This window comes from Oryx dammah, unplaced genomic scaffold, assembly GCF_014754425.2.
Source record: "Oryx dammah isolate SB20612 unplaced genomic scaffold, SCBI_Odam_1.1 HiC_scaffold_2, whole genome shotgun sequence".
Taxonomy (NCBI): Eukaryota; Metazoa; Chordata; class Mammalia; order Artiodactyla; family Bovidae; genus Oryx; species Oryx dammah.
In genome coordinates this window covers 12,466,142-12,492,004 of record NW_024070186.1, presented here as the reverse complement: position 1 = coordinate 12,492,004, position 25,863 = coordinate 12,466,142, and the positions used below count along the sequence as shown (strand labels likewise).

Sequence of the window (25,863 nt, the reverse complement as noted above, 5' to 3'; positions counted from 1 at the left end):
GTGGCCCCGCCCTACTCCTCTCTGAAGCCTAACAGCCGGCGCGGGCGGGATCGCGACTCCGGTTTCCGCCCGGCAGGCAGAGTGCCGGACCAACTTCCGGCAGCGTGTGCTGCCTGAGCCCCGCGGCTTCTAGCCGGCTGTGAGTCTTCGCCGGGAAGATGGGGAAAGTGAGGAGCCTGAGGGCCCGGGTGCACCAGGTTGCCGTGAGGCCCACGGGGGAGGCAGCGCCCGGCCTCGCGTCCCCCGCCCAGGAGGTAGCCCCTCTGCAGGCCTCGACTGGTGGAGTCGCGGGGAAGGTAAGCTGAGGATACTGCGGGCGGTAGGGGTGGGAAGGGGGAGCGGGTGGAAGAAGGGGGCCGCGGGCCGGAGTCGGGCGCCACACTGTGCGGCCCCGGGACCGCCCTCGGCGGGCTTTGCCGCACAGTCTGTGAGCCTTCCCGGTGCACGAAGTGTCGTGGCCTCCGTGGACCGTCAGGCTCGGAGCAAGAGGTTGACTTGCTCCGCGTCTGGAGTTCTGCGAGGGATAACCAGAAACCTTCCACCTCGACTTGTAGAAATCTGCGCGAAAAAGGTAAATATTCCTTTACGTCGTAGCTGCGCTCCAAGGAAAGGAAAGGGGATTCCCAGGATTAAGGAAAAAAGGGAAGAGATCGCGCTGTACCCTGGAGCTGTTCCCTCCTCCTCCCCTACCCCGTGCCTCGGCGGTCCCCTCAGCCCTCCCGGCCCTGAGCAGCCGCTCGACTTTGCCTGTGTCTGTACATTTCACATGGATGGGGTCGTGTAGGTTTCCGCCTTTGCGTTTGATTTTTTGGACTTAGCACAGCGTTTTCAGTGCTCACGCAGGTTGTATGATGTTTAACAATGCTTCATTCTTTTTTTATGGTGGAATCACCTTCCACTGTGTGGTTAGACCGTGTTTTGTTTATCCAGGTGCTGACCCTGGAGCTGCCTGGAAGCATTTACTGGTGTTTGTAGTCAAGGAGCCAACCCTGGGCAGTGGACAAAATCCTCTTGGTTTGTGGGAACAGTGGCTTTGGGTCAGTAATGCTGAAGAGAACAACCATGTTTGTTAAGCATTTGCTATGTGCCAGTCACCTTACAGGAGAAGGCAATGGCAACCCACTGCAGTATTGTTGCCTGGAAAATCCCATGGATGGAGGAGCCTGGTAGGCTGCAGTCCATGGGGTCGCCAAGAGTCGGACAGGACTGAGCAACTTCACTTTGACTTTTCACTTTGATGCATTGGAGAAGGAAATGGCAACCCACTCCAGTATTCTTGCCTAGAGAATTCCAGGGACGGGGAGCCTGGTGGGCTGCCATCTGTGGGGTCGCACAGAGTCGGAGATGACTGAAGCGACTTAGCAGCAGCAGCAGCAGTCACCTTACATCTTTGTAACAGTCCCAGCCCTCATTTTGCAGGGAAAAAACTGAGAGTTTAAATGAACTACCAGGGGCATTCAGCTGCTGATGGAGGAGCTGATGTGTGATCCCAGGATCTGGCATCAGTGCCCTGGCTTTCATAAAACTTTATTGGGATAGAATTCATGTCATAAAATTCATCCATTTAAAGTGTACAATTCATTGAGCATTTTAAAAAGAATATTCACAGATTTGTGCAACCATCACTACCAATTTCTGAACGTTTTTGTCACCGCAAAAGGAAATCTCATACTTACTATCAGTCATTCTGGCAACCACAAATCTGCTTTCTGTCTCTATATATTTGCCTCTCGTGGGCATTTCATATAAATGGAATTAATATGATATGTGGCCTTTTGTGTCAGGGTTTTTTCACTGAGCATGTTTTTGAGGTTTGTTCTTATAGCATTATTTTTGTAGCACTTATTTCTCTGTTGTCCTCATTCTTTTTATGGCTGAAAAATATGCCATTGTGTGAATAAACCATACCACACTGCATTTTGTTTATCCATTCATAAGTTGGTGGATAGATTGTTTCCAGTTTTTGGCTGTCATGCTACTGCTCTGTACTAATTTTCCTGTGGATTCATGGAATGAAATTGCTAGGATGTACAGAATTCTAAGTTGAGCTTTTTGAGGAATTGCCAGTTTACTTTCCACAATGGTGGCACCATTTTACATTCCCACCAGCAATACACTAGTGCTCCAATTTCTCCGCATCCTCACCAGCAATTGTTGTTGTCTGTCTTTTTGATTATACCCATCCTGCTGGATGTCAGGTGGTATTTCACTCTTTCAATTTGCATTTCCCTAACGGATAATGAGTAATGTTGATTATTTTTTTTCTGGGCTTGTTAGCTGTTTATCTTTGGAGAAATGTCTTTTGAAGTCGTTTGCTCACTTAAAAGTCGTTGTTTTCTCTTTCTGTTGAGTTGTCAAGAGATATATTCCGGATACTAAACTTTATCAGATAAATACGGTTTGCAAATATTTTTTCCACTTCAGTGGGTTGTCTTTATTTTCTTGAAATTGCCCTTGGAAGCACAGAGTTTTTAATTTTTGTAACATCAGTTTCTCTTGTTTTCCCTTGTTGCTTGTCCTTTGGGTGTTGTGAGATGTCAGGGTTTAGTTGAAAATCTCAGGGGAGTCTGAGCAGTTTGGTTAAGGCTCTGTCTCTTTGTTGGTATTCTCTGATGAGACATTGTCATCATACTTCCTGGTTCTTTAGACATGCTGTCTTTCAGTCCTGTGGCTGAGATGAGGCCATTGCCAAGTCCAACACGTGGGCCCCTCGGACACAGCTTCTGTTGCCTAGGTCTTGTTCCCAGTCTCTCTGTGTGCGTCATGCTCTGTTGTTCTTGAAAGCTGGCTGTCTTCGGTCGTGCATGTCAGCACTGACTGGGCTGACGTTTGCAGGTCATTTCGGTTGTTTCCTGGCCTGGCTCAGCTCCCATGTAACTGAGTCCATTCCGCACCAGTGTGCACCCTCCTGTCTGCCCATTATGTTTTCTTGTTTTTGTGTTGTAGCCTGGCAGCCTGGGTCGGCGCAAGCCTCTCACTGTCAGATTGTGCTTCAGCCCCCGTGGCCATAGAAACCTTTGCCCTTTACCGCTGGATGTGCCTGTGTGCTGGGAGGCTGCCTTCACAGTCCCGTCCCACCTTCAGCAGGGACTGGAGGCTTTGCAAGTCCAGCTGGTCACTCCTGAGCCAGTGCAGCCTGGAGCTCACACTGCCTCCAACCTGCCGTCATGCTGCTTCCTAGAAGCTGCCCCCAGGCCAGGGCAGTGTGATGCCTGGCCAGTGTCTGCTCAGAGGTTGTGCCTAAGTTGCTGGGTTACTGACGCCCCTTCCAAGGCCCCCGTCCTGGAGCTTGGACCTGAATGAGGCGGCCAGGCCTTGGAGGCAGGGTCTGGGGTAGCATGGTGTGCTGGGCAGAGTGACCTGGAGGGTTGTAAGACCTTGGTGTGGGATGAATGTGGTCAGAGACCCAGAGATTGCTGGGAGAGTATGGAGGTAGAGGCACAGCCATGAATGACAGGAAGAGTAAGATGGTGGGAGGTTTGGGAGGAAACCTGGGTCCCCTCATGGGGGCTCCTGAATGTTGAGATTGTGATTTGTAATTGTTACTGATCCTGGGTCTGGTCTCAGATGATCCTGAGGCTGGAGCCAGGCCAGGGGCGGGGGTTGCAGGGTGGAGGATGAGCTGAGGCTGCAAGGAGTATGTGACCTGAGAGTCCTGGGGCCTGGGGTTGGGGGTGGGGGCTCGGGTTCCTCTCCAACTCCTGCTCTGGAGAAGCCAGGGTCTGGCCCTCGCTGAGAGGTCTCTGAAGCTGCAGAGCGAGTTTTAAGTCTCCCCTCTTGCCTCTTCAGGAGTTGGCTTGCGTGCACGCTAATGTGTTTGCTGGGACCACGATAGAACCCAGTGCCTTGGTGCAGAAGCTGGATCTGGAGACGAGGAGCGTAACCTCCGTCAGGAGAGGTGAGAGCTGAGAGCGGACAGGGTGGACCTTGGGGTGGGGAGCTTTCAGTGCAAGCCAGCTTCCACATGCTCATAGGCACAGGCCAGAGCACAGCTCAAGTCGGCCTGTGCACCTTATAGGTATTTTTATTTATTTATTTGGCTGCTGTGGTGTTAGTTGTGGCATGTGGGATCTGGTTCCCTGACCAGGGATGGAACCCAGGCCTCCTGCATTGGGGACGCAGAGTCTTAGCCACTGGACAACCAGGGAAGCCCAAGAGGTGTTTTTTTATTAGTGGAAAGTTTTAAAGATGTGCTGAACAGAAAGATGGTATAAAACATTCTGTGTGCCCATCTCCTGCCTTCCGATGGTATAAAACATTCCGTGTGCCCATCTCCTGCCTTCCGATGGTATGAAACATTCCGTGTGCTCATCTCCTGCCTTTAGCACACAGCGCTGGGCTATTTTGAGGCAAACAGCATTTTCATCAGGAATCTTTTAGTCTGAATTTCTTAGGGCTCTTAGAAAAAAAAGACGTGCACGCCTACAGGGCTGTTAGCACACCTGAACGCATCGGTTGTAATAACCTTATTTCCAGTGAGCAGTGTAGAAGGAGCCCCCATCTTCCTGCTGCCTCAGTCAGGATCAAGGGTGCACTGTGGCCCCCAAACCCCTCTTCCTTCACTTTTGTACCATGCGGACAGGTCTTCTTTCCGACAGCACGCCCCCTATTTCGGGCTTTGTGACACTGTTGGCCCGGTGTCCCGTCTGGGCTGGTCCTGGAGCAGGGGGCGGCTCTCCAGCCCTGGGCAGCCACACCTCATCTGCTCTTGGCCGGTGAAACTTTCATGCCGCCTATGCTAGCTGCGTGTTTATGGCTGAGCGACTGAGAGCAGAAGCATCCTCAGTCCTGTTGAAGCACTCTGGCCTTCAGGGCAGGGCTTCCAGTGTTCAGCATAAGTTTTCTGAATTTCTGTGTACAGTCTGTGAACTGCTGCTGGAGTTGTAAGTTGTAGTTATTTCACAGGTATGCCTATGTCGAGTGTTTCCCATGAGATCATGATGTTCGCAGCTTGGTTTGGATTTTTTTTTTTTTAATTTCACTGGAGAGTTTATCCGAATCTCCTTGCTATTCTTTGTACATTGAGACTGTAGGGAGGGAAGCCTCGTCTATGCCCTCCTAGATTCTTGGCTAGGACCCTGCAGGTTAGACTAAGAGAAGACAGATTAACAAGAGAAAAACAGAAAAACTGCTGTGTGCAGGTCACATCCCGTGACCGTGTGCAGGCTTCTCCCAAGCCTCAGTGACAGCTCAGAGGCGTGGTGAGAACCTGGGCCTCTGGAGTGTCTCAGCGGGGAGCAGTAGTGCTGTGGGCGGTGAACACGTGGGGGAAGGTTCGTGTGTGCAGCTCCCTGTGCTCCGGATTCTGGCGTCCTCATGGTGTTAAACTTCCCTGGAGGAGGGGACCCAGGCAGTCCTCATCTCAGAAGCTCCCGGCTTGGGTCAGATGAGGGGAGTCGCAACCTGCCGGCTCCATTGGCTCCAGCCCGGAGTAATCCAGGCACCCAGAGCAGTGTGTTTTCAGCACCATCTTCTCGCCCCCAGACCCTCCTGCTGCTTCTTGGGCTGGATCCTGCAGAGCTCTGGCTGCGTCCTGCCCGAGTACTTTCCCGTGCTCAGGGGTGGGATCGGGGGGCACCATGGGGACTTGCCGTCGGGAGGGCAGGAAGGGTCTGGAGTCGCAGCCACTCAGGCCCCTTTGGTGACCCACACGACCCAGCAGTTTTGCGTGGTAAATGGTTCTCCTGTGGTTTGTGTACTGGGCAGTGTTGATCGCTTTTCTTAATCCTGAAGAATTCTTATGTGTTGTGAAGGGCAGCTCTTTATCATTTTGGGCAAAAACTTCCAGAGTTTTGAGTTGCTGAGGGAGCTAGTCCTCCAGGGAGCTGATGGGTGCTGCCGTCCCTGGCCTCTTGCATGCCTCTGTCTCTCTCACTCTCTGTCCGTTGGCAAGTGCTGGGCACTTGGTGCTCAGCATGGCACTTGGACATCTCACCTGTCCGGGGCTCAGGGGAGGGGCTGCTGAGCGGGAGGCTTGCATTCCTGCGGCAGCTGACAGACGTCCCCTCGCTGTGAGCCATGTCCACAAGGGCACAGCGCGCATGGTTCCCCGCTTACCCGAGAGGGCAGGTCCCGCAGGGAACAGCCCGCAACCCAGGGCCTGCCTCTGACCTCCCTGTAGCGGGACCTCCACGTGGGGCTCAGGGGACCCAGCAGAGAAGCCGTGCTGCCACTGGTGTCCCTGAGGTGTGCAGGGAGTGGAGGGGACACAGGGCCGTGCTCCACTGGCTGCTGGATTTTGAGCGTTTGTTGACTGCATCCATCAGGCGAGCGTGGCATCTGCTGGGCAGGTGTGCTGTGGGCCTGCTCGGGACTCGTCCAGGCCCCTTAAGCCTCATGCTGGTGAGGGACTGATGCACACGCACTGTCTCCTGTGCAGACGAGGCTGCGGTACCTGGGGGTGGGGGAGGCGACGTGGCCGAGCTCAGAGGCACGCAGCCCGCCCTGGGAGTGACTGCGGGCCTGCCCCTGGCACAGCTGCGGTGCTGTCTCAGCTCTTGCTGTCATTCCCCCATGCACCGTATGGGTGGGGTGGGTCTGAGGCTTTGCACCCAGTTCGGGGAGTCCTGGGCTGGCACCAGGACTACTGGGGCCCATCCCAGACCTGCTGAACCTTGTTTTCACACACCCCTCCAGGAGTCTCTGATGGTGCCAGGTTTAGGATACTGGCCCACAGCCTGGCGGGTCCCACCTCTCATCTGTGGGAGCACAGAAGTGCCCATCTCCTCCCAGCCCCAGGGTCCTCTTGGTCTTGAGCTGTGATGGGCTGTTATCAGGTCTCCTGAGCAGTCCTCGTGGTCCTGGTTGCTGTCTCTGAGGTGGCAGTGCCTTGGCGCGTGCCTGTGGGCATGAGAGCCTGTGCTCATAGAACCATCTCTGTGTGCGGGAGACACTCAGTTACCCTGAGCCTTCACACTGAGTCTGAGGGGTTGTCGGAAAGGCCGTCACAGATAGCGTGGGGTGCCCGGGGAGCATGGCTGATCAGAAAGGGTGAGGTGTCACTTCGAGGTGGAGGGGACACTAAAATCTGAGTGGCGTGGCCTAAAAAGCACAGGGGTGCGTGAGGGGCAGGGAGAGAAGAAGGGAAGGTGTTTTCTTCTATGGGCTGGTCAGGAGAAGGAGCACTGAGAATTTCTCTTCTAGTCCGAGGGGCTGGCATGCAGGGCCAGGAGGCAGAAGATGGGGACTGGCCGGCTCTTGGAAAGCAGTCTCTCCAAAAAAAAAAAAATGTCATAATGTTCAGAAAGCTAAAGGAGAATGACAGGAGGAGAGGGCTCAGAGCTTGGAGCTCAGAGCAGTGGGCTCTGTGCCTGTGGCCTTGCGGCTGGCAGAGCCCCGAGAGCCCCAGTGCTGAGGGTGGAGAAGGTGGGTGGGTGGCCTGAGGCCGCGTGCTGAGGAGCCTCCCGCTGGGGGTCGGGGTAACAACAGGCCTTACTTGCTGTGTTGGGGTTCAGACAAGTTTGTAACAATGGAATATTGGGAATGGTGCCTGGGCCTGGCCTTAGGATGGTGAAGCTGTGGGCTTGACTGCCCACGTGTCCCGTTGAGTGGACCCCCTCTCTGCTGTCTGAGGCGCCCGGTTCCCAGTGGCAGGTGTCTGTCACCATGCCCACTTGCCTCTGCATTGGCCCGTGCCCTGGCTCCCTTGGGCGCTGGGCCTGGCAGCCCCCCGGGTTTGAGCTGGACTGGTGGCCAGGGCAGACACAGGTCGTGGGGAACGTGGTGTCCAGTGACTCAGCTCTGCTCGTGACCTGCTGGGCCGTGCACCAGGGTACCTGTCCACCTGGACGAGAGTGTCCTCCCCGTGGGCCGGGGTGCTGCCCGCCTCCCTGGCCCCTGTGGTCACGTGCTACTCTGCCCTGTGGTCATGTGATCCCAGAGCCTGGTGGTGCCCCCCTCCCCTGCAGCCTGGACGCAGTGGGGCTGGTGGACCCCAGGGTAGGGGGCTGGTGGGCCTTACTGGTGGCATCTCCCTCAGCTTCCATGGGGAGCCTTTGGGAGCCCTGCCGGCCTAGGACTGCCCCAACTTTTCCTTCTGATTCAGGCAGGGGCTCAGCCTCCTAGGGGGAAACACTGGGCTCTGAGATGATGGGCCTTCCCACCCCGCAGACCACCCCCACCCACCACCAGCAGGACTCAGCTTTGGGTGGGGACCGGGGACTGGAGGGCCAGTAGAGATCTGGGGCCTTTCTGGGCTCCTCGTCCTCTTCCCGTGGGGTGCCACCGGCCAGTTCTGTTTCTCGTTCTATATTCCCTTGCACTGCGACCATGCAGGAAACAAGCTCTGTGCTCAGATATGCGCCTGGGTGTCCCCAGTCCTCTGTACCCTGGGCTGGACAGTCCCCACCCCTAGACTCAAGCAGAGGCGTGAGCAGGTGGAGGACAGGCCTGGTCAGGGATGCAGGAGCAGAAGGACCAGAGAGAGGAGGTGGCCGTGCAGCGTGTCTGCAGAGAAGCTGGGGATGTGACGGTGGTGAGTGGACCCGCTGGCCTGGAGGTCGCGGTGGAGGGACCGGGTTTTGGGGAGCGCTGGTCTTGTCTCCCGGGAGTCCCAGGCAGAGAGCTCTGCACTTGACCTTCCCTCTCTCTGTAGCCGAGCTCCCCCTGCTGACCCGCCACCACAGTCTCCTCTGAAACTCCCAGGCAGGTGCTCAGCAGAGGGCAGCAGCGCTGCATCTGGTCCTTAGGCCTGTCCTGCCTGGGGGAGGAGAAGAGGCTTGAGCAGGCTGACCTTAGGCATTGGAGGATCCGAGCACCTCCCAGACGGGCTTGTGATGAAGCTCCCCATCAGACCTCCCCGCCTTTCCTGCAGCTGTGAGGTCAGGGCTGTGACAGAATCTAGTTCTCCTCACTCCTCTCCCCCAAGTGCAACAGGAACAGGAGGTGCCCAGGCTGAGAGGAAGCTGCCATCCATTGCACCCGGCCCTGGGCGGGATGCACTTTGGGTGGGGGGCGGTGGTTGGCTCTCCCCTGGTCCCCCTGGCCTCCAGAGGACGCGGAGGGGAGGCCTGGAGGTCTTCGGTGGGCAGCAGCGTGTGTTGGTCTGGGAGCTGAAGGATACTACACTGTCCTGGTCTTGGCTGTGGCGCTGGTCACCTGCTGTTGGAGGCGCTGTGGCCTCTGTGGCCGTAAGCTCTGCGCGCCTCTCCATCTTGCCCAGGCTCTTGCCTCCTTGCCATGGGGAGGCTCTGTGGGGAGGAGGCCAGTGCCTCCAGGGACACCCTGACCCTGACTGGCAGGGCCAGTTTTGGGTACTCGACCAGCAAGTTGGAGGGCACAGGCCACTGCATTGGGCCTGCTGGCAGCTGGAGGCAGGGAAGGCCACTGCTGGGCTCGCCTTGCTGTCGTCTGGTCAAGCCCATTCTGCCTGACAGAGGGAAGCTGGGAAGGGCAGTCAGGGTCCAGCCCGGAGGACCCTGCCTGCATGGCATCTAGGGAAGGGCTGGGCCCTCAGGCCAGTGGGAGGAGGAGGAGGAGGACAGATGTTTCCCAGTGCCTCTTCCTGGCTCTGGGTGGGCTCTTGGCTGGTGCCAAAGGCAGGAGGATTTGGCTGTGGCGTGGCTGCATGAAGATGCATCTGGACAGGCCCGGGGTGCCAAGGAGCCGGCTGCACAGGGACCTCCAGTGCCCTGGGTCAGAATCACAGGGCGTCAAAGTGGATGGTCGCTGGCCTGTTGCATACAGCACAGGACACAGGTGGTCAGAGGGGGAGACGTTGGCAGGAAGCGTCCAGCCTGGCAGCAAGTCCCTGCCCTCCTCCTTCTAGTGGGAGGGCCGCCCTCAGGCAGTGCCTCTGGATCAGCCCTGAGGTTGGGTTCAAGTCACTGGGCTCAGGTTTCTGTAAGGAGCAGTGCTTCCCCAGGGAGGGGCTGGGCTTTATCGGCCGTTCCTTCTGTCCCAGAGAGTTTTCACCTGAAGTAACCCTCTCACCTGAAGCATCACTAAGATGTTCACGGTTCTGCAGCGCGCGTTTCACAGCAGCTCACGTGGAGGTGTGCGCTGGTCACCCAGGCTTCCCCAGCACCTGGGCCTCACAGGGTCGGCATGCTGGGACCTGTTTCCTGAGTGTGCCGAGAAGGGGTCCTGGGTGGTACAGGGTGGTCTTGACCCACCTGCCAACTTGCCCCTTGATCACAGGCTGCAGACTTAGAATTCCATCAGTCTTCACTTGTCGTAGACTCTTTCTTTGAAATGATTTCAAAATCTTAGAGAAGTTATGGGATTGGGGCAGAAAAGGTGGCTTCCTGGACCTTTGGGGATGGGTGTCCGGCATGAGTCTTATTGTCCGAGGTCCCCATTGAGGCCGCCCTCTGCCTCCTGCCACCGCCCCCCTTACTCAGCTCCTGTCCCAGACAGGCTGTCCTCACCTCAGCCCTGCAGTCTGGCACCCGTGTGGGCCCTGCTGCGCAGCCCCTCTGTCCCGTCGCCCCCCCGTGCACCTGCAGCCCGCTGACTGGCCCCGGGTGACCGGCAGCCCTTCCTGCTGGGGAGGAAAGTGGGTCAGCTTGGGGCACGGGCAGAGGTTAGGCGTGAGGCTGTGGTTGTGGGCTCTGACTTGGAGAAGGGGTGGGATCCCGTGGGAGTCCTGGCTTTCCTGAACTGACTGAGCAGTAGGCCACCCTGACAAGCACGCGTCCTCTCAGCTTCTACTTAGATGCCAGAAGTCTGCGGCCATTGGATCTTGGCGAGTGCACCCCGCTGGGTGCGTGCGTTGTCTCTGAGGAGACCAGTGTGCGGGGCGGCCTGTAGCCGCTGGGTCCCGGGTGTCCTGCAGCCATGGCCAGGCGCAGTGGTGGACGCCCTGAACATAGGCGCAGCCTGGGCTCCTGGTCTTGTCCTGCTCACGCGTGTTCTCTTGGCAGGTGCTGAGGCCAAGACTATTCTGCCCAAGAAGGAGAAGCTGAAGCTGAGGCGTGAGCGGTGGCTGCAGAGTAAGCTTCCCCGTCCTGTCCTGTCCTGTCCTGTCCCTGGTGGACCCTTGTCCTGGGCTGGCTTCGAACCCGGCCTCTGGGTTGTCTGGGCCCTGGAGGAGGCGGCCTGTGCTACGACAGGCAGATGGCCCCATGACGGCGGGGTGGCCCTGTCACCCATGCGAGGGTCTGCACAGCTGTACCTCACTCCCCACCAGGGGTGTCACCACCTCTCGTGGGTAAAACGCACAGAGGGAGTGCCTGAGGGTCAGGTGATTTATGACACGACATTTCTCAGATCGCTTTCCTGGCCTGCGTGTGGCCCTGCAGGCCCTTGCCTGGGTGTGCGACCCTTGGGGTCCCTGGTACAAGCTGCCGTTCACCCCCTGGTGGGGTCAGGGACCCTGGCCTTCACCGTCTTATTGGGGTGCCTTTGCCTGCCTATCAGGGTGAGTTTCTTCTTAATAATTTTGGAAAATATACTTAATTTTCATGTTGCTGAATATTTGCTGGTGTTTTTCTGAAGGTTTTCTTGTGAACATTGTTTTATAGTTTTTTTTTTTTTACAGTTATCTTTTTAGTCTGATTTTGCTGACTTCTAAAACTACTTTGAAATGTTTTTTTATGTTTTCACACAGTTAAAATATGACCAGAATTATTTTTTCCCTTGAAGGTTTTAAAGAAATTATATGTTTCATAAATTAAATTTTTTTAGAGAAATGTATCAGTTTCCTCCATAATTGTTAATTTTAAGTTTTCTTTCAGTTTTTGGATATGTCTTAAGGAAATGTCCCTTCATGCATTTTCTTTTCCACGGTCTGTAGCATGGGGTTGTGCAAAATATTCTTTGTAAAATGGATTTGGAAAGTTAATAAGCTGGGACCACTGGGCCCCTGAATGTTCTGGGCTATAGTTCTCTGATGACATTTAAGTTTTCTTCTGTGATGGTTGGTCTTTTTTTTAACTACTTGAGCTAATCTTCGTCACTCACTCATTTTCCCATAGAACCATCTAATCAGATCTCAGCCTTTATTGGCGGAGTTGCTAGTTTGTCATTATTTCACCTCTTTGTCACTCTTTGTTTGTATCCCCCCTCTCTCTTCTGATTGGTTTCATCTGCTCCAGGAATGCCTGTCTTCAGTTCTGCGGTTTTGTTTTCTGATTTGTCAGTTTCGGTTGTTTAAATGCCCTGTTCTTAGTTTCTCTGGGTTTGTTTTAGTGACTTAGTCACTTATTTCTGAATGAAAGGCTAAATGTTAGCCTCTGACTGTAGCTTTAGCTATGGCTCCCGAGTTTCTTTCCCTGAGTACTTTATTATGAAAAGTTTTGTACAGAAAAGTAGGAAGAATTTTACAGTGGACGCCCATATGCCCACCATCCAGACTTTACCATGAGCACCTCACTTCTTTTATCACAGCTGTCTGTCTGTCCATCCCATCTGTCTTGTCCAGCCACCAACTCTTGTTTTAGCTGCATGTTCCAAAGTGGATTACAGATTGAGCGCACTTTCTCCCTGGTAACTCTGCTAGAGTTCAGTATTTGTTTACGGTTCTTTTTAGTTTTGATTTTGAGGTGACATTTGTGTGTGGTGACCTGGGCCTTCAGTGTGCTGTGTGGTGGCTCAGGGCCAGTGTGCACGTGCACAGCAGAGTCCTCTCGGGACGTGGGCCAGCCCCGTGGCCCTTCCCAGGCCCCGCCCCCAGAGGCAGCCCCTGTCTGCTCTTTTCAGGTCGAGTTCAGGCTTCGCTGCTCTGGACATCGGGTAAGGGCAGTCTTTGTGTGTCTGGGTTCTCCTGCTCAGCTGGGCATTGTGCTCATCTGTGCTGGGTGGAGCTATAGTCTGGGCCTGTATGTTGCTGAGAAGTGTTTCCTTATGTGGACACGCTGTTTGGTATCCACTCTCCTGTGGATGGACACCTGGTGTCTTTTCTCTTTTTAGCTGCTGTGAATAGGCTGTGATGAACATTCTTCACAAGTCTTTTTGTGGACATATGTTTTCATTTTTCTTGGGTAAACACTTGGAATGGAATGCTGGGTCATAGGGCAGGTGTATGTTTAGTTTTATAAGCAGCTCCCAGACGTTCCTCTCCTGTGGTTGTGCGCTTACGCCCCCGACAGCGCAGGGGAGTTGGGGTTGCTCGCAGCCGTGCTGGCTCGCCCGTCCTGCAGTCCTGGCCGTTCTGCTGAGCGTGAGGTGCCTGTCACTGTGGTGAAGGGGTGTTTCGTCTGCTGCTGCCCACTGGGGCGTCCTGACGCCCAGGGCTTGTTTCCCGAGGTTCCTGAGGGCTCTTTATTATTGAGCTCCAGGAATCCTCTGTCCTGGAGGTCAGTCGCCTCAGATATGTTTTGCAAATAATTTTCTCCCAGACTGTAACTTGCCTATTTATTTTCTCAACAGGTTGTTTTTTTTTTTTTTTTTTTTTAATGAACAGAAGTTCACCTTGGAGGACACTGATTTGTCTTTTTTCTTTGATGTTTTGTGTGTGTGCACGTGCATATGTGTGTGCATGCGTGCATGTGCCTTGTTTAAGGAAACTGCCCAGTCCCAAGACAGGAGGATAAATCCTACCCTTCTGAAAACTTTATGGTTTTAGCTTTGATATTTAGATTTCTGATCCATCTTGGTTTAGCGTTTGTCTGTGATGTGAAGCACTGGTTCAGGGTTTTCTTTGCTTCAGTTTCATCAGTGTCTGTCATAAAGACTGTCTCCTTGTGCAGTTATCCCAATGTCTGTGGAAAACTGACACCTCTCACCATGGCTCTGCTCGCTGACCCTCCTCCGTTCCAGGCTGTTGAAGCTGCAGCTGTGAAGCAGGTCCTGGGGTTGGACAAGGGAAGTCCTATGTCTGTCCCTCTGTTTCAAGGCCGCTTTGGGTGGTCCAGGTCCTTAGCATTTCCCTGTGACTCTGATCATAGGCTGGTCAACTTCCTAAAGCCACCACCACCACCACCACCACCGCCTGGTGTAGTCGCGACCTATAGATCGTTGCTTTGAATCCGTACATCAGTTCAGAAGTGCCACTTGAACAATGCTGGGTCTTCATCCACGAACATGGTAATTTCTCCTTTAATCTTTTGTTGTTGTTCAGTCACTAAATTGTGTCCGACTGTTTTTGACCCCATGGACTGCAGCATATGAGGCTCCTCTGCCCTTCAGTTCAGTTCAGTCACTCAGTCGTGTCTGGCTCTCTGCGACCCCATGAACCACAGCACGCCAGGCCTCCCTGTCCGTCACCAACTCCCAGAGTCCACCCAAACCCATGTCCATTGAGTCGGTGATGCAATCCAGCCATCTCATCCTCTGTCGTCCCCTTCTCCTCCTGCCTTCAGTCTTTCCCAGCATCAGGGTCTTCTCAAATGAGTCAGCTCTTCGCATAAGGTGGCCAAAGTATTGGAGTTTCAGTTTCAACATCAGTCCTTCCAATGAATGCCCAGGACTGATCTCCTTTAAAATGGACTGGTTGGATCTCCTTGCACCCCAAGGGACTCTCAAGAGTCTTCTCCAACACCACAGTTCAAAAGGATCAGTTCTTCGGCACTCAAGTTTCTTTATAGTCCAACTCTCACATCCATACATGACTACTGGAAAAACCATAGCCTTGACTAGACAGACCTTTGTTGGCAAAGTAATGTCTCTGCTTTTTAATATGCTATAGGTTGATCATAATTTTCCTTCCAAGGAGTAAGTGTCTTTTAATTTCATGGCTGCAATCACCATCTGAAGTGATTTTGGAGCCCAGAAAAATAAAATCAGCCACTGTTTCCACTGTTTCCCCATCTGTTTCCCATGAAGTGATGGGACTGGATGCCATGATCTTCGTTTTCTGAATGTTGAGCTTTAAGCCAACTTTTTCACTCTCCACTTTCACTTTCATCAAGAGGCTCTTTAATTCTTCACTTTCTGCCATAAGGGTCTTGTCATTTGCAAACCTGGGGTTATTGATATTTCTCCCAGCAGTTTTGATTCCAGCTTGTGTTTCCTCTAGCCCATCGTTTCTCATGATGTACTCTGCATATAAGTTAAATAAGCAGGGTGACAATATACAGGCTTGACGTACTCCTTTTCCTACTTGGAACCAGTCTGTTGTTCCATGTCCAGTTCTAACTGTTGCTTCCTGACCTGCATACAGATTTCTCAAGAGGCAGGTCAGGTGGTCTGGTATTCCCATCTCTTCCAGAATTTTCCACAGTTTATTGTGATCCACACAGTCAAAGGCTTTGGCATAGTCAATAAAGCACTGCCCTTCACTGTCTCTCAAAGTTTGCTCTGACTCATGTCCATTAAGTTGGTGATGACATTCAAACATCTCATTCTTTGTCATTCCCTTCTTCTCTTGCCTTCAGTCTTTTCCAGCATCAGGGTCTTTTTCAGTGAGTCAGCTCTTTGCATCAGGTTTCCAAAGTATTGGAGCTTCAGCTTCAGCATCAGTCCTTCTAGTGAATATTCAGGACTGATTTCCTTTGGATGGACTGGTTGGATCTTGCTGTCCAAGGGACTCTCAAGAGTCTTCTCCAACACCACAGTTCAAAAGCGTCAATTCTTCAACATTTAGCTTTCTTTGTCAACCAACTCTCACATCCGTACACGACTACTGGAAAAACTGTAGCTTTGACTGTATGGAACTTTGCTGGTAAAGTAATGTCTTTGCTTTTTAATACGCAGTCTAGGTTTGTCGTAGCTTTCTTTCCAGGGAGCAAATGTCTTTTAATTTCATGGCTGCAGTCACAATCTGCAGTGATTTTGGAGCCCAATAAAATAAAATCTGCCACTGTTTTCTTTTTTTTCCCCCATCTGTTTGTCATGAAGTGATGGGACTGGATGCGATGATCTTAGTATTTTGAATGTTGACTTTTAAGCCAGCTTTTTCACCCTCCTCTTTCACCTTCATCAAGGCCTCTTGAGCCTTTTTAGTTCTTCTTCACTTTTGCCCTTAGGGTAGTATCTTATGCATATCTGAGGTTGTTGCTGTTTCTTCTGGAAATCTTGATTCCAGCTTATGATTCTTCCAGCATTTCGTGTGGTGTACTCTGCATATAAAGTAAATAAGTGAGGTGACAATATACAGCATTGTCATACTCCTTTCCCAACTTTGAACCAGTCAGTTGTTCCATGTCTGGTTCTACTGTTGATTCTTGAGCTGTATACAGGTTTCCCAGGAGACAGGTAAGGTGGTCTGATATTCCAGTCTCTAAGAATTTTCCATAGTTTGCTGTGATTCACACAGTCAAAGGCTTTAGCTTAGTCAGTGAAGCAGAATTTTTTTGAAGCTCCCTTGGTTTCTCCATAATCCAACGAATGTTGGCAATTTGATCTCTGGTTCCTCTGCCTCTTTGAAACCTAGTTTGTACATCTCCGTTCATTTAAATTTTTCTCAATTTCTGTCATCTCTGTTGTGTGATTTTCAGAGTAGAGGTCTTAGATTTTTTTGTTTGGATAAGCTTATTGCTAACTGTTTATTAGTTTATTGCTAATAGTTTTTGAAACTATTATAAATGGAATTCACAAAAGTTTCATTTTCCAGGTTTTACTATGTATTATTATATTATTTATTAATTATCATTAACTCTGTATCCTCTGATGTTGTTAAAATTGTGTGTTCTGGTAATTATCCTATAGATTTGGTAGAATGTTTTACATAAACGATCATGCTACAATACTTAAGATAGAGACAGTTTTACCTCTCTTTCCAGTCTCTGTTTTATGTCTTCCTATTGCAGCAGCTGGAGGGGGTGAAGATTGTTTCTAGTCTCTGGGGGCCAAGGGCCCATGGGCACTGTCCTGTGAGCCTGCTTTGCTCAGGGTCAGTAACCTCAGGCCACGTTGGGGCATAAAGCCGATGGTGCTCACTCAAGCTCTGTTTGTTATGGGTGAGCAGATGCGGGCAGGGAAGCGGGGGAGGGTGACCAGGGTGGACTGACCCTCCGGGGAGCTGTGCCTGACCTTCTGGGCACCACGTGGACTACAGGCCCGGTTGGCACTGCGCAGGCTTGAGGCGGGGGGAGGAGCTGCTTGCTCCTGTCACCCTCCCCGGGCTCGGCTGGGTCAGCACCGTCGGTTTCTGGTAGATAGTCTCTCAGATTGGGGAAGTTCTTCCTGTTCTTGGTTTCCTTGTGATCTTTATCCTGAGTGGGCAGTGAATTCTGTCAGATTCTGTGGGCACTTCTTGTGGTAAGCGTGGTTTTTCCCTTTGAAGCAGCCGCTGCAGCGACCCGCCAGCACGTGTGCCCGTGTTGTGCCGTCCTTGCACACCTCAGATGTGTCCTGGGTGGACCCCACCTGTTACTGACCTAAAACGCTGATTTGCTGGCTCCTCTGTAGGCAAACAGGTGTCCTGTGTCCTGTGAGGAGCCAGGCCTGCCGTGCTCTCTTTGGTCCCCTGCAGCTTTGGTGCTGGGCCTGCCAGCCAGGAAGGGAGCTACCTGTCCCTTCCCCTGCCTGACCCCCGACCCCCGACTCCTCCTGGGTGCTGGTCTCCCAGGGAAGAGGCACCAGCTTGATGAGCTGAGTAAATTGCCCTGGCAGCATGGAGAGCCCTGGATCGTTGCCTTTAAAACCTGGTGTCCCGACACTGGCCTGGGCCAGGGCTCAGCGACCTGGAGGAGGGTGGTCCTTGTTCCAGAGCCCAGCTCTCTGGAGTGAGGTGCAGGGCCCTGGACTCCGGCAGCCTCCTTGCGGCTGGGGCAGGTGGGTCCTGCTGGGGTTGTCTGGCTCACCCTTGCTGGGCTTCTCTGGGCCTTTGGGGGTGACTGCGAGCTGGGAGGAGCTGCTCCTGCCAGGCTTCCCAAATAGTCTGTTTCTGGAAATTAGTCTCTTTTGGAGATGCCTGTGGGGTCAGCACACGCCCCTCACGTTTTACACACACCTCCCGCACTCGGGGTGGGCTGTCCTGAGTTGCTCAGCCCCTATTCTCCTGGCCTGCCCTGTGTCTGGTGTCATCACTGCTCCCCTGGGCACCGTGCCCACCTCCATCACCTCTCACACCTGCCCTGAGGGGCAGCTGGTCGGCCACAGACCCACATCCCCTTGGGAGGGAGAGGTCCCTTGTCGGGCCCACCTGGGCCGCTGGCTGTCACCTCTCTCCTGGCTTCTCCTGGCCCCTCGGCTGCACTGAGTTCACCAACCGCTCGTCAGGAAGGTGCTTCCAGTTCTCTTTTTAGAGGAGATTCAGAGTCTGCAGCTGGTTATTTATAGCCCAGTAAAACTCGCACAGTAGGGAGGCGGGGAGTGTCTCTGGTCCAGCCGTCCCAGATCTATCACAGCCTCATTTCCCAGCTTTGTAGAAGCAGAGCTTTTTTTTTTTTAAAGGAATCTAATACAGAACAATTAACAAATCACTTATCACAGATTCAGGCAGTCTCCTGGAGCAAGGCCTGCACACAGACTAGTGAGCTGGCGGGTCCACACACCACACTGTGGAGACAATGCGCTTGAGAGCATATTTTATTAACAGTTTCAGAATACACACCGCTTATAAAATGCAATTCAGATCTCAAGGCCCTTCTGTCTGTGGTGGCCACAGCCCTGCCGGCCCACAGCGGCCTCACCCAGCAGCTCATCCACGCCCTGCCCTCCACCTGGCACCCCAGACCTGGGCCCTGTCACGCTGTCTCTCTGGCCAGTGCCCCTGCCCTTGCCCACAGCCCCCACATTGTGAGGAGCACCCTTGAGACCTCCCCTTGCTTTGCACCTGGCCAGTGTTGGAGAGCCTTCACCCTGCCACCGCCTCCCATGGGGACCACTTCTCTTTTCTGGGTGCATCCCCAGGAAGCCGACTGGGGGCAGAGGGGAGGGTACCAGCTGCTCTGACTCTGCAGGCTCCTCTGTCTGCCCACCCCTCCGCCCACCCCCTCCTCCAGGCCTCAGGGCCCTGGCCTCCTCAAGGGCAGCTCCTCTGCCTGCAGCCCGTCTCCCCAGGCTTGTGATTCCACAGCCGTCTCCAGGATTAAGGGGAGCAAGTTGCTTGGGCTGCACCCCTCTGCCCCCTCCCACCCTAGGTTCCCGGCTAAGCTCTGGCTCTGCAGGCTGGGAGCCGGGACCCTCTGCTGCTGAAGTCCACGGCCAAACACTTGTCCTCCTCACTGACCCTGTGTCCCCCTTCCTCAGAGATTGAGGCCATAAAGCTGGCGGAGCAGAAGCGCAAGGCGGAGCGGAGGCGGAGGGCCACGGTGGTGGTGGGGGACCTGCAGCCCCTGAGGGACGCCCTGCCCGAGCTGCTGGAGCTGGAGGCCAGCGGCCGGCGGCCCCCCACCCGACGGTGAGTGTCGTGTCCGCAGGAGAGGCTGAGCAGTGGGGTGGCCGGGCCGGGCACTGACCCTGCAGAGGCCCGTCTTGACTTGGGACACCCTTGTCTCAGGCCTAGCCATGCGGCAGGGGCCCTGGGCCTTCTCAGGAGTGGGTGCCTGGTGGCACGTGGATGGCCTCTCACAGCCACTCAGCCGGGTGCTGTGCCTGGGGGTCCCTCCAGCTCCATTTTCCCACCCGCTGCCCAGCCACTGCTCTTGTCACCCCGGCCCCCTGCCCCAGGCTGGGCCGTCCCCATGGGGCTTGTCCTGCTCCCTGGGACCCCGTGCTGCGGAAGGGCATCCTGCTGCGCGCCAGCCAGGGGTGACCGTGGCTCGGCCTCGGGAGGGATGGGGATTGGAGTGCTTCCTGTCCTGTCCTGGTTCCTGGACCGTCATCGTTTCCTTTGTCTTTGATTTTGTCTTTTTGAAATAATTCTTTTTCTTGCCAAATACCCCTCTGAGGAGGAAGGATTGGGGTGGTGGGTGACAGGCTCAGGGCCCCTTGGCTGCAGAGTTAGGTGGTCAGTGCTAGCCAGTCCGGGATGGGAGTGCCCAGAGCATGGGGTCCAGACGAGGAGTGGCCATCAGAGCTGAGGTTTGGCGATGGAGCTGGAGCCCAAAATGCACATTCCATTCCTGGTTCTTGAACAAAAATGTGACCCGGTCAAGCTTCCTCACCCTGCTTGCAGTTTTCTCATCCAAAAAATGTGCTTGGTGCTCCCAGAGGGGAGAGAGCTGCGCAAACACCGGCCTGCAGCCGGAGGAGGACTGCGCGAGGCGGCCGGGGTGGGGGGCGCTTTCCTGGCCACTGTCACCCCCGCCCCCAACCGCCTCTTGGCACCAGGAGCTGTCTGCCGAGGTAAACGTTGTTCTAGAGTAGAGCTTGATGACGGAAGAGTTGCGGAGGTGATGCTGAGAGTCACGCGGCTCTCCTCGCGTCTGATGTCAGCCTGTGCGTTTGTCACAGTGAGGAACCAGCTCCATTCATGAATAATAGGCGGCTAAAAGCTCAGTCTGGTCAGACTCCTCAGTTTCCCCGACTGACCTTCTGCTGCCCCAGGGCTCCGGCCAGGCCCCCATGTGACATGCAGCCATCGTGTCCCCTCAGAGCTCCTCTGGGCTGTGACAGTCCCTCAGACCTTCCTGTCTTTAACGACCTTAATGGTTTGGAGGAGGAGCCAGGCGTTTTGCAGGACGCCCCTCAGTGAAGACCACAGAGGGGAGGGGCCCTTCTCACCTCGTCCCGTCCAGGGCACGTGCCGTCACGTGACCTCCATGGTGGACGCTGACCGTGGTCACCTGGTTCAGGCGAGTCTGGCGGGCGTCTCCACTATGCTGCCACCTCCTCCCACTGTCCTCTGGAAGGAGGTCGCTGTGCCCACGCCCCACCCAAGGAGGGGCGCTCCCCTCCCCTGAGGACGGGGCAGCTGCAGAGCCACGTGGATCCTCCCGGTTTCCTTCTCCATCACTTGTTTATGTCAGGCTGGCCCCGGGGGTGTTTTTTTATTTTATGTTTTGGGTCGTGATCCAGTACGACTCTGTTCTGTGGCTGAACCGGCTCTGGCGCTGGCCCTCAGGAGTTCCTCGGTTGGCTCCTCTGTCCCCCTGACACTCCCATCTGCAGGGGCTGTTGTGTTTTGCTTCTGAGTACTTCCCTTCCTCAGGCACAAGATGCTCCAGGCTCATCTAGGCATTTCCTGCTCCTGTCTGAGAGTCAGTGTTCCTCCAGGGAGTCCAGTCCCTTCCGCTGGAAATGGTGTAAGAGACCATGGTCTGGGCACCGATGTCTGACCACGGCTGGGGAGTCCTGGCCCCTCTCTGCAGGCTGGGGTCCCCAAGACCACTCTTGGGCTTTGTGATTCCCACAGGGGACTGTCACAGTCACGGTTTATTATGGCGGAAGGATACAGATTAGAGTGAGCTGAGGGAGGAGGAATGTGGGGAGGGTCCAGGAGAGTCGCTGCCATGGGCCCCGGGGGGCAGCCCCGCACTCTTGCCCAGGGTGGCAGGATCCCCGCCACATTCGGCTCTGGGGTGGGCCGCGAGCCTGCCACTCCGTCCTGTGCCCTCCTTCCATTGGCAGGGTTGGGTGGTGGTGTTGCCAGCCCTGGAGGTCTGCTGGGCCGGGTGTTTGGCCTCTTCCTGCTTCACGAGGGCAGGGCTTCCGGGCCCTGATGCAGGAATGGTGCAGCTGGCAGTGCCTTCGGGTATGCCCACCCTCCCCCCTCACCCGGCATCAGAGTTGGGCAGGATGTGTTGTGGGGCAGCTTTGTGCCTGGGAACCCAGACCCCAAGTGCCTTGCCTGGGTCCAGTCACCTGCTGGGATACCCCAGCAGAGGCCCTGGGCTGCCCCAGGTTCGTCCCAAATCTGGGTGGTGTGGGGAGAGCCCGAGGCTCCGAGTGGGCCCAGTGGGCTGTTGGGTGTTCCCCCTGACAGGTGGCACTGCCCAGTGCTGACCTGGCTCCCAGGCCTCTGAAGAGCCCGAGGGGCCCAAGACCAGAGCCGGTGGTGCTCTGCCAGTGGGCTGTGCTCACCAGGGAAAAGGGTTGAGTCTGGAGAAAGTGGTTCCCCATGGTCCAAAGGTTGTAGAGGATGGGAGCAGGGGGCCTGACGCCGGGGGGCCTGACCCTGGGAGCCGGCGCTTGTCACCAGCTGGGCTTCGTGGACCCTGGGGCTTCAGGGGGTCACCCACCGGTGCTGTGGATTGAGATGAGAGTCCCATTTGGTTTTGGGCCCCAGTCCCCTTGGGGTGGGTGCCACAAGGGCTTGTTCACATTAGAGGGGGAAGGACGGGGTAGCACAAGAGCCCCGAAGCTGGGAGCCCCCTGGGCCCACTCGCATCCCCAGGCACTGAGTGTCAGCTGAAGGGAGCCTGTCAGGACAGCGCTGGCCTGTCTTGCAGTCGGGGAAACAGACTTCTGCTGGAGCAACTTCCCCAAGGTTCACCCCAGGGCATTTAGCACCCAGAGCCGCAGCCCCCAGTGCTGCAGGGCCAGGGTCCTCTTCCAGCTCCATGGGTCTTGGGAGTGGGAGCTGCTTCAGTTCTGGCAGGAAGGTCTCTGTCCACTCAATGTCCCTTCTCAGTGCACTCGGCCCTGCAGCCAGAGCTAGACCCGGGTGCTGGGTGAGCTGGGGCCCCGGCCTTTGGAGCAGGTGAGCAGGACCTGGGCTGGTGTCTGGTGTGAATGTCCCTGCCCTGGGCCGCTGGGATGAGCATGGGGGGGTCAGTTCCCTGTGCCCCCGCAGCCTCCAGGAATCCACCCTGCCTGCCTTTGTCCACAGTGGAAAACCCCAGCAGGGAGGGGTGTGCCATTCCCGTGAGCGGCCTGCCAGGTCCTGGACGTGTCTTGAGGCTCGGGTGAGGGTCCTGCCTCTCCTTGCCACCTGCTGTCACGCTAGGCTGCCCCTGGACCCTGAGGGGTCTCCCAGGGGTATGCTTGTACCTTGAGGCCCTTGACTGTCAGAGCAGGAAGAGGCTGTGGGAGCCCTTCTTAACCTGAACTGGACGGGGATGAAGATTCAGGGCATGAGGTCCCAGGCCTCCTGACTTCCCAGCACGGAGGTGCCACCTCCTGGGTTGGGCCGTGGCTGCGGGAAGGGAGACCCAGGCCGTCTGGATCGGCAAGAGTGGGGCCTCTGGGGAGCTCGGTGGTGGACACAGAGAGGGGTGAGTGGTGAAAGGAACAGGGCCACAGTGTCCGGAGGCTGACACTGGGCCAGAAGGGGGCTGTCCTGGGGGTCTGGAGCGGGAGGGAGTCAGGATGAAGTAGCCCCAGAGCAGCTGAGACCAGGGAAAAGAGGGAACATGAATAAGAAATGAGGGTTCCTGGTCTGGAGGCGAGTTAGGTGGTGGTTCAGGACTCACAGGTTTTCTGGGTCCCTGCTCTCCCAGGTCCCTCCTGCTATGTGGCACCTGTAGCCTTCCAGGCCAGCAGAGAGCCCTGTGTGGACTGTGGCCTCCGGTCAAGACTTGAACATGGGCCATGCTGACCCCTTTCTCCGTGTCCCCAGCAGAGCGGCCAGCAGGCCCCGGCCTGCCGAGCTGAGCCGGATGAGTGCCGTGCAGAGGCTCCAGCTCCTGTGAGTACTGCCCACCCCCTGTGCGCCACCCCTCCACCCCAGCCGCCGCCACACACACACGCACACATCCTGCCTGCCTCTACACAGCCCATCCAGGGCTTCCCCCACCTGAGTCCTTGGTGTGCTGGGGCTCAGCCTGGGGGGCGTGGACAACTGTCTCCAGGGACCAGGAAGCCCCTTCCCCTGGAGTGCCGAGGGCAGCTGCTGGGTCTTGGGGGGCTGCCCTTGGGACCTGGGTCCCAGGTGTCTTGGGAGTGTGGACACCTGGCCAGTTAGCCAGCCATCTGCTGGGGTCTCCAGTCTCTCCGTCAGCAGCACAGGAAGCTGGGGCGTGGTGTGGTCTGACCTTGTCTTTGGGCATGCACCTGTGGAGGGTACAGGCTGGGCTCTCCTCCCTGCCTCGCCATCCCAAGGCCAGGGTCATCCCCACCACAGCGCTGTGACGGGCCTGCCGCCCTGAGCTTCCGGACCAGGTCACCTCAGTTTTGGTGGCAGAGGTCTTGTCCCCAGAGGCACTTGAGCAGATCGCTTGTGTCTGTGCTGGGCTGCAGGGCCGAGGCGTGAGCTGGCCCTAGCGCCTTGGGGAGGTGATGTGGCCGGCTGGGCTTAGGGATGGGCACAGAGAGGCAGCCTCCCCATGGACTCAGGGCCCAGGGCCTTCTGCGGGAAGGGTGGGCCCACTACAGACCCCCATCACCACCTGGCCCGGCGCCCCTGCTCCTGCGGGACCAAGCTGGCGAGGAGCTGCCGTGTGAGCTCTTGTGTGTGCAGTGTGCATTCCCCGCCTTAGCGGCTCCTTATCACAGTCGTGGCGGATGAGGGGCCTGTGTGCCCACGAACAGGCCCCAGGGCAGCCCCTCCCCGCCTACCTGAAGTGCCCCCTCCCCCAGGCCTCAGACCCCCATCCGCCCCCACACCCAGACCCAGCAGGCAGAATCTCACAGCCCCGCAGCTTGCCTCACACCCCGCCCCGTCCAGCCCTGTGCTGGTGTCCCTCCCTGCGGGGTGGCTGTGCCGAGGCTGGCCCTGCGGTTGCTGGCTGTTCCGCATTCACCCTGCCCACTGACCTCTGCTTTCCATTCTTGCAGCGAGGAGGAACGGACGCGGTTCCAGGAGCTGCTTGCCAGTCCGGCCTATAGAGCCAGCCCTCTGCTGGCCATCGGGCGGCAGTTGGCCGAGCAGATGCAGCTGGAGGGCAGTGGGCAGCCCTGACCCCGCGGGTCGTGTGAGAGCGCCGAGGCCACGGCCAGGGCCGGCTTGGCCCACTGTCCCCTGGGCCGCCAGCCCCTTCCTCCGCCATACTGCTGCTGTGCTTGGCACAGGTGGGAGACAGGCAGTTGACATGGGAGTATTGTGACGACACATTTATTTTTGCAATAAAAACACTGCTGGAAAATCCCAGATGTCCATGGAACTCTGTGCCCACCCCACAGGAGGTGGTGCAGCCACGCGGCCAGCCTTCTCACTTTTCTCTTTCGTCTGGGTTTGTGGGCAGTGCCTTGCACACATGTATCATATTAAGAGACAAGCCCTCTGGCTTGGTCCTCTGGGGGCTCCAGGCTGACTGTGGCTGGATGCGGCTCAGCCACCTTCTCGCGGTGCCCTCTGTCAGGGCCTCTGACCTCTGCCAGATGCCAGGACCTTCTCCTTGACCTCACCTGTGGGGCTGGGGGGAGGACAGGGAGGTGCGGGGCGAGCCCGACGCTGCCGTCCTCTGTGGTGGCCACCCACTGCCCTCCACTGCAGCAGACTTGCCGGGAATGTGGCTGAGAAGCCGCAACCGTCTGGCGATGCCCCCTGCCCCAAGCAGAGTGCCCTGCCACCCAGACGGGTGGGAGTGGGGCGGGGGAGGAGGGCAGGTGGGAGAGACCTCCTCTCCCTTCCCCTTCTTGGGAGCCTACTGGCTGCTGTCTCTGACCTGGAGGGACTTCCCTGCTGCTTAACTGTGTTTTTAATCTTCATAGAATGCACTTGGAATATTTGGTAATAAAGTTAAGTGACAAACAATTGGGTGGTTTTCATGTGCATTTTAAACTCAGTTTGCTTTCGGGCTCTGAAGGGCTGGTGGGCCTGGGCTGGGGTGTCCACCCTACGGGGCCTTTGAGGGGTTCTGGTCACAGATGGGGCTCTCCAGCCAGGCGTTCTGCAGCCCCCGGCAGTGGGCGGAGGCAGGGGCAGAGTCCCGCAAGCCCCAGGCCTCAGAGAGGGAGTGGGGATTGGGGGAGGGGAGAGTAGGGCAGTGGAGGAGCCCCCTGAGGGTTGTGGCAGAGTGGCCTGGGCAGTGGTATCACCCAGTGGAAGGAGCAGCGGCTGCTAGGCTGAGGGAGCGAGGGCTCCGAGCAAGACAGACGAGACGCCAGGCCAGAGTCCGTGGCCGTGGGGGTGGTGGGTCCCCTAGGAAGACGGACCTCGCTCAAACGACAAGCAGTGGGCGCCTGCTGCTTCCCTGAGGTGTAGAGGGCAGGATGTGAGCAGCAAGGAGAGGGGACTTGAGAGTGGGGACAGCAGAGCCCTGGGGGGGTGCTGGTGTCCTGGGTCAGCGTCGCCCGGGGCCCCCAGTGAATCCCTCTGCTGCCGTGTGGGGCAGG

At 56.2% G+C, this 25,863-nt stretch overlaps 1 protein-coding gene across 4 annotated transcripts; it reads left to right on the top strand.

The window, feature by feature from the left end:
- Nucleotides 1-25,282, top strand: FAM207A (family with sequence similarity 207 member A). 4 transcript variants are annotated; one of them, XM_040264987.1, is made up of 6 exons: nt 1-296; nt 3,790-3,898; nt 10,863-10,931; nt 19,015-19,165; nt 23,210-23,275; nt 24,364-25,282. In XM_040264987.1, the coding sequence occupies exons 1-6, from the start codon at nt 159-161 to the stop codon at nt 24,485-24,487; spliced, it is 657 nt and encodes a 218-aa protein (XP_040120921.1). In that variant the 5' UTR covers nt 1-158; the 3' UTR covers nt 24,488-25,282. The 4 variants fall into 4 exon arrangements, with proteins under 4 accessions (XP_040120921.1, XP_040120915.1, XP_040120910.1 ...); XM_040264981.1 differs by having other exon boundaries at nt 40-296; nt 23,207-23,275; XM_040264976.1 differs by lacking the exon at nt 1-296 and adding an exon at nt 419-1,037.
- The last annotated feature ends 581 nt before the right edge of the window (nt 25,283-25,863 follow it).

Excerpts from the sequence above, each read along its gene's own strand:
- FAM207A (XM_040264968.1), top strand. The coding sequence starts at position 849 with ATGATGTTTAACAATGCTTCATTCTTTTTTTATGGTGGAATCACCTTC. Across the intron at positions 1,038-3,789 it reads TGTGGGAACAGTGGCTTTGG|GAGTTGGCTTGCGTGCACGC; the intron begins GTCAGTAATGCT and ends TTGCCTCTTCAG. Across the intron at positions 19,166-23,206 it reads CGGCGGCCCCCCACCCGACG|CAGAGCGGCCAGCAGGCCCC; the intron begins GTGAGTGTCGTG and ends CCGTGTCCCCAG.